The sequence below is a fragment of the Bombina bombina genome, chromosome 2 (assembly GCF_027579735.1).
Source record: "Bombina bombina isolate aBomBom1 chromosome 2, aBomBom1.pri, whole genome shotgun sequence".
In the NCBI taxonomy this organism is placed as follows: domain Eukaryota; kingdom Metazoa; phylum Chordata; class Amphibia; order Anura; family Bombinatoridae; genus Bombina; species Bombina bombina.
The window spans coordinates 667493150-667506264 of record NC_069500.1 but is presented as its reverse complement, the minus strand read 5'-3'; the positions used below and the strand labels follow the sequence as shown (position 1 = coordinate 667506264).

The 13115-nt window shown below is 40.7% G+C and overlaps 1 protein-coding gene across 2 annotated transcripts in view; it reads left to right on the top strand.

Annotated features, from left to right (window-relative positions):
* The window catches only part of FSD1L (fibronectin type III and SPRY domain containing 1 like), a 194469-nt gene extending 181906 nt beyond the window's left edge, over positions 1–12563 (top strand). For both annotated transcript variants that reach the window (XM_053702617.1, XM_053702616.1), the window contains 3 exons: positions 71–322; positions 11422–11510; positions 11852–12563. In XM_053702617.1, the coding sequence (XP_053558592.1) occupies positions 71–322; positions 11422–11510; positions 11852–11974 (464 nt within the window). In that variant the 3' untranslated portion in view covers positions 11975–12563. The remainder of the gene's footprint in view (positions 1–70; positions 323–11421; positions 11511–11851) is intronic.
* Positions 12564–13115: the final 552 nt, after the last annotated feature.

The following is a 13115-nucleotide window of genomic DNA, read 5'->3' as shown; positions in this document are numbered from 1 at the left end:
TTTCTTAAATATTTGGGGGGAAAAATCAAATTCTACCTGTTTTACCAAGAAAACTCTTTATTATCTACAGGTGACGCGACTATTGAAAGTGGGCAGCATTATTGGGAGGTTAAAACCCAAAAGGACTGTAAATCTTACAGTGTAGGCATCGCATATAAATCAATTGGGAAATTTGACCAGCTGGGAAAGACCAACACCAGCTGGTGCTTATATGTCAACAACTGGCTGCAAGCAACATTTGCTGCAAAACACAACAACAAGGCCAAAGTTCTGGATATCACAGTGCCAGATAGAATAGGCATATACTGTGATTTTGATGGAGGTATTTTTTTTCTAAAATTATGTCTTAACTATATATTATCTGCTCTTGTAAGATTACATTAAAGCAATCTTATATTAGATTAATAGCAATTTTACTGTGTTTTTAAAAATTCTACCTTCTTTTTTTTACTTCTGCATCATTCTGTTTATCCTGCTTCCCAGCTAAAGCCAGTCAGTTCTCCAAAAATATAGGCGTATGTTGCACGCATCTTGCGAGCACAGTAAGTGCTGACTGTGTCACGTGATTTTGCTTTTACTGACTGGACATGAGAAGCAGCCAAAGTTCATGTGCGCAGCATGCACACGTATCTCAAAAGGGCAGGGACAGGGCTAGCGGGTGCTGCAGAGCAGTAGAGACAGACATCTATGCATAGGAAAAAACACTAAAAGGAGTAGATTTTTTTAAAATACATTCTGTATATTTAAAGTTGTAACTAAAGCATATCATGTTTAGCTGAAGACATATTTACACTGTCATGTCCCATTTACTTGTATTTTAAATACTGTACTTAACTATTACATTGTTAACTATTATTACATTATGGATATTATAAATTCTATTATTTTGCAATGTTTTTTTTTTTTAACATTATAATGGACACTAAAATACTACTAAAACATTTACTTCAGCTTTGCATATTACAAGTTGAAAGTAAATGCGTTCACTCGAGCCCAATCTAATTTAACTTGCGTTGGGTTAGCACGACAGAAGACCTCATAGAGTTAGAGCTAAAATAAAAGTTGCACCAAACAGAACATAAATACATTAAAGTAAACTGTTATACTCAAACACTTTATGATAAAAAATAGACAAATAAATATTATTACTTTTCTTTCCTAAGACATGGAGATTCCACAACGTCATTCCATTTACTAGTGGGATATTCACTCCTGGCCAGCAGGAGGAGGCACAGAGCACCACAGCTAAGCTGTTAAGTGCCACTTCCCTTACCCATAACCCCTAGTCATTCTCTTTGCCTCTGTCAATGGAGGAGGTGAAGCTCGGTGTCTGAAGAATTTTTTCCTTTTTTGGGTACTTTTCCCTGCAAGCAAGGATTTGGGTTTAACTGTGTCCACGTCAATCTCTTGAGTAAGAGCAGTGGTGGCTTTTAAGCAGTTAGGAAGTGGTGAGGTGGTCCTTACTTTATTTTCCTAACATATTTGCTGCCCTAGTCACGGAAATCCAGAGTTGGTTACTCTGTTCTTTCTTTTTCCACAGGTCTCTGTAAGGAGTATGTGTCCTTCCAAGCCTGGTGAGCTGTCTTCCTGCCGGACAGCTAGATTGCAGGTAAGTGCTTTTGTCTTCTAGGTGTTGGAGACTTACACTTCAGGAGTTAACTCTGCAGAATATTGAGACAGAAAGATAATCCTTTATGTATAGGATCACTGAGGCAGAGGGCAGGCACTTATGTATGTGGAGGCGGGTTAAATTTTCTCTTTATTGGGGAGGTTTTTTCCCTATGTGGATCTTATGTTAAACTTTTAGTGTAGCAAGTTTATATTGGGCAGGTTGTGTATGGCTGTACAGTGGGGACAAGCATTTCATTTTATAAGTCTGCTTTATTTGGCAATAGCACTTTAGTTGAAATATTTTTTATTGAAAATAAGACTTCAATTACAGAATGTATCCGACAACAGTGTATAAATTGGCCCCCCCACCCCAAAGTCTATGAATTTGTCGAGTGAGCTTTCACTCCTCAACGAAGCTGTATAACCTTTGGGTCGGTAGGTTCTGAAGCAGAGCTGTAAATGTATTTAAAGAATGTCCAAAAGTTCTGCATTTCTGAATTTCTGCTCGTCTTATTAATTTTGTATTACTGAACTTGAAAAAAAAAGAGTTAACACCAACAAATGAACTAACCTTACAACAAATAAACAATTTTAACATTCAACTTGCCTGTTTCGTTATTATCTTGTAAACTGTTCCGAGAGGAGAGACTCCTTTTCACCCAAAGTTATCTCCCATTGTCTAATTGTGTCTTGTCTGGTTTATGTCTCAGGAGGTCTCATTAGTTTGAACGTCACCTGATCCCCTATCATTTATTTTTGATGGGGAATACCCCCTCCAGGCCGCCCTCTCACCCATCATTCAACATCCAGTAGTACCAGACCTTTAAAAACTGTTCCTTATTCCCCTGTATGGAAGCTACAGTTTCTGACATCTTATATACCATTTGGATCCTCTCTTTTACCTCCCCCCAGGAGGGTACCCCTGTCTTCCAGTACTTAGCAATAGTGATTCTAGTAGCTGTACATAGCAAGCGAATGAATGTGTTAGTAGCTGAATTGAATCTAGGTATATGCTCGTTCAGGAGTGCCTGGGATGCCCCCAGGGCAATATTTTCGTTCAGTACTGTACTCAGCATCTTAGATAGATCTACCCATATCCGTTGCACCTGAGGGCACTCCCACCACATGTGTATATATGTCCCTACCGCTGAGCACCCCCTATAACAGTTTCTCTTTCCCTTCTCAGAGTAATGAGCCGTAATAATTGGAGTAAGGTACCACCAAAATGACGTCTTTATGCAGTTTTCTTTAAAATCTGCGCAAATCAGTCCCCTGGTAGAAGAGGCGAAGATCGTTTCCCATTCCTCCCTAGAATACTCTTTGTTCAAGTCTGCCTCCCACTTAGTTGCTGTTAGTGTCTTAGAGGTGTTTCTGTTTTTTTGTAGTGTTAAATAAATCTGAGAGATCACCTTCTTACCCCTATCACCTGAACCGCATAATCGTTCTAATGCTGTTGGGGATTGCTTCTGATAGTGTGGTATATATTTTGCAATAGCTGAAGTTACCTGGAGATATAGGAACCACTGGAGTTTATCAGGTCTAATCATTTCTTGTATACAGTTATTGGCAATAGCACTTTAAGAGGTCAGTGAGAGCTGTAAACAGCTTTTATTTCATTTCTTCAGCAGGGAACGCGTGTATTTAGTTGCTGCACAGTTCCTCTTTGCCAGTCATGTGATCTCCTTCTCTTCCGACATCAGAGCGGAGTGGCGTCACGTAGGAGCTGTCTTTCTTTGCCGGCTGTTTGCGGCAGATGTAAATTGAAGTCACTAGCAGTCCCTGTGCTTCCATCGTTTTGGGAGAAGTTGCTAGCAGTCCCTGTGTCATCATTTTTGGGATTCCTCTGAATTGCTGTAGGGTACCTTAGACTGTCTGAGATGTAGAGGTTACTGAGTCTTTCTTTTCCTTTGGGGGCAGTTTTATTTTATTAGCATGTTAACACTTATGGGAATTAAGAGTTTTCTTCTTTAAGTGACAGTAAACTTTATTTTTGAAAATTTATATTTCTCATTTAATTTTGAGGTATTTTTATTTTTGCTGCCATGGACATGGATCAAGAATCTGATTCTTTTGATAAATGTCTACTATGTCTAGAGGCCCAAATTGTTTTGCCTATGCAATTTTGTGCTTCATGTTTAGCTAGAATGTAAAGATAACGTATTGCCCTCTGAGCCTATTGTCTCCCAGGATAGTGCTGTTCAAGTTATGCCGCAGCTTTCTCCTCAAACGTCACATACAGTGCCCTGCAGTGCCTCTCAAACTCCTGGAGGAGTTTTTTTTGCAATCAGATTTTGCTGCACAGATATCTTGTGCGGTATCTGCAGCATTATCTGCTTTTCCCATGTTGGGGAAGCTCAAGAGGAAATCTAAACATTTTTCTGATAGTAAGGTGTCTGTCGCCTCTGCTGCAGCGAAGGTTGACCTCCATCCTAAGTCTGATGAGGAGAATTCTTCGGTAGCTTCTTAGGGTGAAATCTCAGATTCAGACAGTATAATTCCTTTGACTGTCTCTGAAGAGGTAAACTTCAGATTTAAGCTTCAACACCTCTGTGTACTGTTAAAAGAGGTACTGGCTGGAGGAACTTCCGGGTGGCGGCCATGATAGGCTGCATATTTCCACACTGCTCCTGCATCCTACCTATTTTTACTTGAAATATCCTTCTAAACAGCTCGAATTTTAGCTACCCACACAGATCTTCAAACAGTTTAAGAACCTGCATCTGACGAGCCTAACATCGACAAGATATTTTCAGTTTTGAGCGCCCGGAGCAGCATGGAAGGTTGAGGCCTTTTTACAAAACCCCCCGGCGAGGCACACCAAGGCCTTGTCGTTAAGTGGCACAAAGTGTCAAATGCAAGAAACTATAAGACTTATCGTGTATCATCTGCCTGCCTAAAGACTACCACTATATATCTATTATGGAGATAACCAGCTATTTTTTGGAGGAGCTGCGCATCTTACTGGATGGCCACCACACTGCTGTTTTGGCGGACGCACTACATAATTCCTTGGCCGGTTGCAGCGGTGGCTCGGTCCTGCAGTCACTTCAACCAGAGCCTGTCGCTGTAGAAGGGGGGGGTGGCGTTCTGGGGCCCCGGCGCACACCGCCTACCTCCAGTCCTATTGTCGGAGAGGTGGCTGTGGGGACTGTACAACTAGCAGAGCGTTTGGAGAATAGTATGGAGACCCTTGCTGCTCTACCCCTAGTTGAAGAGTCTGGAACCACAGGGCTTGCCCCAACTTTAACGCTGCCTCGGAACATCCTAAATTGGGACCCACATGTGATCTTGCCGGGAGATGAGAGCCGAAATACTCTACCTCTACAGACGCAAGTCATATACCCCATAGCTGAGGCGGAGGCAAGTGAAATGTGGTCAACTCCTGTTTCGCTACAGATCTTTGTCACATATATCCCTAAGGGGTCCCTAACAGGTGATTCTGCCCAGACCAACGAGTTCACGCGCCTAAGAGTAGCGCTGATTCTGCAAACACCTTTCCCATCAGATGCCCATCCCAATATAGCCCGGCTGACCCTGAGTTGGGACCCTGGCGGTCCGCACCGGACTGCTCCTCGAGATTACAGTACAGGGAGCAAGGTTGATTCAACATCGGTGTCTGCACACGCTTGTTGAAGCTGAGCTGGAACATTGTCATTCTTTTTTCTCCTCATGTGCGGGAATTACTGGAGAATATCACCTTGCTTAAAGGACTGAGCATTCTTTGCCTATGGATTGTATGTTTAGCATCTGGTTTATTATTTGAGGGGTAACTGTTTGCTGTAAGAGTGGGGCTACGATCCCCAGTCCTATTGTCGGAGAGGTGGCTGTGGGGACTGTACAACTAGCAGAGCGTTTGGAGAATAGTATGGAGAGCCTCGCTGCTCTACCCCTAGTTGAAGAGGCTGGAACCGCAGGGCTTGCCCAAACTTTAACGCTGCCTCGGAACATCCTGAATTGGGACCCACATGTGATCTCGGCGGGAGATGAGAGCTGAAATACTCTACCTCTACAGACGCAAGTCATTCTTTTTTCTCCTCATGTGCGGGAATTACTGGAGAATATCACCTTGCTTAAAGGACTGAGCATTCTTTGCCTATGGATTGTATGTTTAGCATCTGGTTTATTATTTGAGGGGTAACTGTTTGCTGTAAGAGTGGGTCTACGATCCCCTGGTCAAAAGTTTAGATTCCTATGAAGCATTCACTGCTCCACACATTGCACCATGATGGGATATGTTAAATGTTTACCGCTATTCCCTTTGTATATAATACCCTTTGCTCTTAGTGAGGTCCTAATTCAACATTCCTGTACCCACCCAGTTGTAGCCTCTAAGGTACCCTCTATATACATATTTGATAATGCTTCAGCACTACTATGCCCTAGTTATATTTTCCTGGGACTAGTTTACATGGGGGTTTCCTGGAAGCTATCCTTTGGTCCCAAGCAGTGAACATGGCAAGAGGTTGGAATGACTTGTAGTGGACCCTTTTAAATATTACATTTGCCAAGGGTAACTTTAACAACAATCCATGGGACACTGTCTAATTACTAGTTGTGGGTTTGTGCTCTTTTATTTTGCTTTAACTATTTCCAGTAATGGCATGTTTTCTTTTTCTTGTTAAGAATGTTATGTGTTATTTCAACTATGGCTCAACTTTAGGACTGTAACTCTTTAATGTATGCCCTTTCTGGTACTATGAAACAATCTCTACACTATTGCAGTGCTTCAGTAGCGTTATCTTGCTTATATTCAGTGATTCCATGCAGCCTGCTTAACGTTCACCACTTCGCAAATAGACAGGCACCTACAATTCTGTATTTAGTTCATATACTAATTATATACATAAATATAGTTTGTAAGACCACTCTCTTAGTTAATGTCCCTATTTATACACCTAGGGATTCAGTTTACAATAGTGGCTTTTTTTTTTTCTCGCCATCTGTGGCCAGGGTGGCGTGAGGAATTTCCCCTCATATTTGTACCTACCTGGGTTATAAATGTCCCCTATATTTTAGAGCTTATAACCTACATCTAGGATGCTACCGATGATGCTCTTACCTTTAGATAGCACTGTATTTAGATACATGGCACTGTATATGTTCCTTACTCCAAATAGTAGAGATATATTTAATGTTACCAGCTTAGCCTATCATTATTAGTCAGCTGCAGTATACCTGCAAATATTGTACCAAACGATTGTTACTACCCTTCCTTAGTTATTGTAGTTGGGCCTTTCCCCTTCCTATTTGTGTTGTAGAAGCTTAGTTTGCCTATAGAAATTACACACAACTTGGCAGTTTCATATTTTCAAAGTGAGTTGCGTTCACTGTATGTACCATACCCTTGGTTCCACATAGTTATAGCTCTAAGACCTTAGTGTGGCTCCTCCATATAACAGATCCTATCATTAAAATCTCCTATTCTAGTTGCTTGGCAGGTAAAGCTCCAGTTATATATTTTCAATATTATATTATACTATCCTGATATATACACTTTCCTGAAGCTTTATTAACGTATAAAATAGAGGTTCTCATTGGAGATCCAAAAGTGGTCTCTTTCACTAGAAATAACCCCCAGGTCATGGTTTCGAGCTTCCAATTGAGGTCCAAGAGTGGCCTCTCCTGTCATATGGGGGCTCATAAAGCAATAGGCACCATATTTCCAGATTATACTTCTTTTTAGGCACTATACTTTGTTTGCATACCTAATTGTATTTTACCATATCTGTATACCATTACCATTGTGTTTTGCTTTTCGTATTTTCTGTATGCCTTACTCAGAACCTTAATAAAAATATTAATAAAAAAAAAAAAAGAGGTACTGGCTACTTTGGACGACTGATTCTTTGGTCGCTGTCAACCCTAAGAAAGTTAATAAATACTATGATGTTCCTTTCTCTGTGGAAGTGTTTCCTGTTCCAGACCGTGTGTCGGAGATCATTGCACAGGAGTGGGAAAAGCCAGGGATATCTTTCTTCCCGTCTCCCGTTTTTAAAAAGATGTTTCCTGTTGCTGACTCCATTTGAGACTCATGGCACACAGTGCCTAAGGTAGAAGGGGCTATTTCTACTCTGGCTAAGAGAACCACGATTCCTATTGAGGATAGCTGTTCCTTTAAGGATCCCATGGACAAAAAGCTGGAGGCTTATTTAAAGAAATTATATGTTCATCAGGGTCTACAATGGCAACCTGCAGTCTGTATTGCCACAGTGGCAAGTGCAGCATCTTATTGGTGCAATGCTTTGTCAGAATTGGTTTTAGAGGAAACTCCGTTGGAGGAGATCCAAGATAGGATTAAGGCCCTCAAACTTGCCAATTCTTTTATTTCTGACGCGAACATGCAAGTCATTAGACTGGGAGCCAAGATGCCTGGCTTCACTGTTCTAGCCCGCAGGGCTTTGTGGCTAAAATCTTGGTCAGCTGATGTTACCTCCAAGTCCAAGCTTCTGTCTCTTCCTTTACAAGGGTAAGACCCTGTTGGGTCCTGGTCTGGCAGAGATAAATAATTTCTGAAATTACGGGTGGAAAGGGTTCTTTTCTACCACAAGACTAGAAGAATAGACCTAAAATTCTAATTTTCACTCTTTTCGTAACTTTAAAGGTCAGAAGTCTTCCTCTTCCAAGCCGGAGCAGTCCAAGTCCTCTTGGAGACCCAATCAGTCTTTGAATAAGGGGAAACAATCAAAGAAGCCCTCATCTGAGACTAAGTCAGCATGAAGGGTCTGCCCCCTGCTCCGGTACTGGATCAAGGGGGGGGGGGGGCAGACTTTCCTTGTTTCAACAAGCTTGAATACGCAATGTCCCAGATCCTTGGACTGTGGACATAGTATCCCAGGGTTACAAATTAGACTTCAAGACTTGTCTTCCCAGGGGCAGATATATCCTCTCAAGATTATCTGCAGACCAGGTAAAAAGAGAGGAATTCTTGAACTGCGCTCAGGACCTTTTCTTCCTGGGAGTGATTGTTCCAGTTCCACTAAGGGAACAGGTCCTAGGATTTTATTCAAATCTGTTTGTGGTTCCCAAAAAAGAGGGAACTTTTCATCCCATTTTAGACCTGAAGTGTCAACAAATTTCTCAGGGTACCGTCCTTCAAAATGGAAACCATTCGTTCTATTCTCCCTTTGGTCCAAGAGGGTCAGTTCATGACAACCATAGACCTGAAGGACGCATATCTTCATGTTCCCATCCACAGGGATCATTACCAGTTTCTGAGATTTGCTTTTCTAGACAAGCACTTTCAGTTTGTTGCTCTTCCATTTGGCCTTGCCACAGCTCCCAGAATCTTCTCAAAGGTTCTGGGGGCTCTCTTGGCAGTTGTCAGGTCCCAGGGAATTGTGGTGGCTCCTTACCTAGATGGCATATTGGTTCAGGCACCATTGTTTCAACAAGCAAACTCTCATACAGAGATCTTGTTGTCTTTTCTACGTTCCCATGGATGGAAAGTGAATCTGGAGAAGAGTTCCCTTGTTCCATCTACAAGGGTGGTTTTCTTAGGGACCATCATAGATTCGCTATCTATGAAGATTTTTCTCTCCAGTCTTCTGTTTGGCCATCAGTGCATGGAGGTAATTAGTCTGATGGTTGCTTCCATAGACATCATTCCCTTTGCTCGATTCCATCTGAGTGCTCTACAATTATGCATGCTCAGACAATGGAACGGAGACCATTCAGATCTATCTCAGAGGATAGATCTGGACCAGTTGACAAGAGACACTCTCGTGGTGGATTTCTCAGGTTCATCTGTCGCAGGGCACATGCTTCCGGAGACCCTCCTGGGTGATTGTGACCACGGATGCCAGCCTGCTGGGCTGGGGAGCAGTCTGGAACTCGTTAAAGGCTCAGGGCCTATGGACTCGGGAGGAGTCTTCTCTACCAATAAACATTTTGGAGTTGAGATTGATCTTAAATGCCTTGATGGCTTGGCCTCAGTTGTCCTTAGCTTGGTTTATCAGGTTCCAATCGGACAATATCACCTCAGTGGCTTACATCAACCACCAGGGAGGAACTCAGAGTTACTTGGCTATGAAGGAGGTGACTCGCATTCTGCAGTGGGCGGAAGCTCACAATTATCTTCTATCTGCCATCCACATTCCAGGAGTGGAAAACTGGGAGGCGGATTTCTTGAGCAGACGGACCTTTCATCCCGGGGAGTGGGCTCTCCATCTGGAGGTGTTCTCCAGGTTAACCCTCAAGTGGGGGGTACCGGAGTTGGATCTGATGGCGTCTCGTCAGAACACCAGGCTTCCAAGGTAGGGTTCAAGGTCAAGAGATCCTCAGGCCGCCCTGATTGATGCTGTGGTGGTTCCTTGGGATTTCGATCTAGCATACCTGTTTCCTCCGTTTGCTCTCCTTCCACGAGTCATTCCTCGTATCAAACAGGAGCATCTGTAATTCTGATAGCTCCTGCATGGCCTTGCAGGATCTGGTTTGCAGACCTGGTGAGGATATCATCTCTTCTTCCTTGGAGGTTACCTTTGAGGAAGGACCTTCTAACTCAGGGTCCTTTACTCCATCCTAATCTCGTTTCTTTGAAGCTGACTGCATGGAGATTGAGAGCTTAGTTCTGGCTGAGCGTGGGTTTTCTGAGTCACTCATTGATACTATGATTCAGGCTCGCAAGCCTGTTACTCGTAAGATTTACCATAAGGTATGGCGTAAATACCTCTATTGATGTGAATCAAAGGGCTACCAGGATGGTCTGGAGAAAGGGTTGTCAGTCAGTTCTCTGAAAGGTCAGATTTCTGCATTATCTATTCTTTTACATAAGCGTCTGGCGGATGTGCCAGATGTTTAATCTTTTTGTCAGGCCCTGGTTAAAATCAGGCCTGTGTTTAAACCTGTTGCTCCTCCTTGGAGCCTTAACCTAGTTCTTATAGTTTTGCAGCAGGCTCCGTTTGAGCCAATGCATTCCATAGATAGTAAGCTGTTATCTTGAAAGATTTTGTTTCTTATTGCTATTTATTCTGCTCTGAGAGTTTCTGAACTCTTGGCTTTGCAGTGCGATTCACCTTACCTTATTTTTTATGCGGATAAGGCTGTCCTTTGTACTAAATTGGGGTTTCTCCCTAAGGTGGTTTCGGATAGAAATATTAATCAGGAGATTGTTGTTCCTTCTCTCTGTCCTTATCCTTCCTCTCATAAGGAATGTCTGTTGCACAACTTGGATGTGGTGCGCGCTCTAAAATTCTACCTACAGGCTACTAAGGATTTTCGCCAGTCTTCTGCCCTGTTTGTTTCTCTGGAAAGGGTAAGAATCAGAAGGCTACTTCTACAATATCTGCGAAGCGCAGTAAAATGATATATGTCTGTATCATAAAATAGTTTCCTTTGAAGAACACTGGAATGTGAAATATTAATAACTCCTGTCAGATTAGCGCGTGAGCTATAAGTGTTAGGTTTTTTCTTCTGCGCTCCCCATTGAAGTGTATGGGGAGAAAAAGTATGGTCACGATATCTGAGGTCCTGAAGTAAGCGCACATCAGGTTTCACTTGCACTCAAAAAGATTATTAACTTGTAATTCGCACTCTAACCCTTTCACGCAAAAGATTACTTCTAGCTGTCTTTATGCTTGAGTAGAAGCACTAACTACCACTCCACTTGTAATGTAACTCTATATGCCATAATATATATTAATTTGAGCTTCTGTCATATTGTGTTTAAATATATCCAACACTTCTAGCTCTTATTTTGTTTTGTCACTTACCATTTATCTTGTTTTGAAACAGTCTGAGCTTTATGAAATATATTTGGTGAACTAAAGGGTTTAAAGTTTCTTAAATTTGTAATTTTCTTTTTTTTTTTCCCAGGACAACTTGCATTTTACAATGCAGAAACTAAGCAGTTACTTCATAGCTTTAAAACAAAATTTGCCCAGCCTATCGTTCCTGGATTTATGGTTAGTTCATAAAAAACAGACTTATCGCAATATACCTTGGATTTTTATTGTTATGAAAATGAGCTTTAGGAAATGATTTTAAAATGTAGAATTAACAATAAAATATTAATTAGTATTTTAAATAGCAACATTATTATAACAATGTTAATCCTCAAAACAAGTTTGTAATGATTGTTTGTTTTTTTTAATATGTATTTAAAATAGAAACGATTAGTAGAAAATAACAGGACTAATATAATATTATTTTTTTAATTTTGAGCCAAATAAATGTGTGGATTTTTCACAAATGAGTATCTATATTTAATTAGTAGATTTAAAGCTTTTTTTCTTTTTATTTCTAGGTGTGGTGTGGCGGGATCATGTTGTATACAGGTTTGCAAGTTCCAAGTGCTGTAAAAACTCTCCAGAAGTCAGAAAATGGAATGAGTGGTTCATCAAACAGCCTAACGAACGTTCCTCATTAATGCAGTTAATGAATAAGACGGATAGAATTTATGCTCTAACCGAGTGGATTTTAGTGATTTGTTTTACATATGTTCTGGTTGCTGTTCAACAAAATATTGAGCAAACAAATAATTTGGGTTACTTACTAACTGCTGCTCTTGGACTTGCAAAACCAAATGAAATCCTGCTCATATTTTGATCTGATCAACTTAGTACAGCACTGCAGGTGATATGGCATATGACTTTGTCACACAAAAAGAGAGCCTTATGCTGTACTTAGGTTGTTTTTATTCATTGACGCTACTGCTGTATTCAACTACTATCAGGCATATTAAATGACTACTTTTTCTGATGTGTCTACAAGGAAGACCTCAATACTACTATAGTGGAAGTTCTTTGCTCTCAGTGTTTTCAAGAGAAATAGCCTTAACAGAAGAGCTTTTTTTAAAAAAACAAAAACAAATAAATATTACTGTAAAAGAAAGTGTTGGAAATTATAACAAAGAAAGTGAAAAGCCCTTTAATGAAGAAAATGAGCTGTGTCTGATATTAATGTGTCAGATTTACTCACACAGTAAGAAGAATTGCTATTAAAATTCTTTTATTTTTTTTCTTTGTGTCAGTGGTGTGAGCTAATGCAGTTCAATACGTTATTAGTTGAAGCAAATATAACATTGCATACATATATACTTCTTACATGATTAAAGTAAAATTATGATGACAAAGACAATTACATCTCAACAAGTCAGAGGATACATCTTGATGACGAGTGCAATAAGGTTTGGCAGATATTACCTTTTATTAGACCAACATCCTGGTTCTTCATAAATAAAATACATAGCCTCCTATTAGGAACTAAAAAAACGTTTTAAAAACACAATCCACTTGCATTCACTGAGGACCAGAACTAAAACAAATGTTACTTTATGAGTATTGTAACTTGAAATCTAAGAGGAAGAATATTATTGTGGAATCTTTGAATATAAGAAGCGATTAAAATAGTGGTAGTCAAATGGAAGACTTGGGCCTCACGCAGTCAAATTAGACGTCCTGGTGATCCCCTATCAGCTTCTTTTAAGCAGGAAGAAATGTCCCATTTTATAGCATAAAACATATTATACTTTCTAAGATGCCTATTATCTATTCCCACTGCTGTTTAAT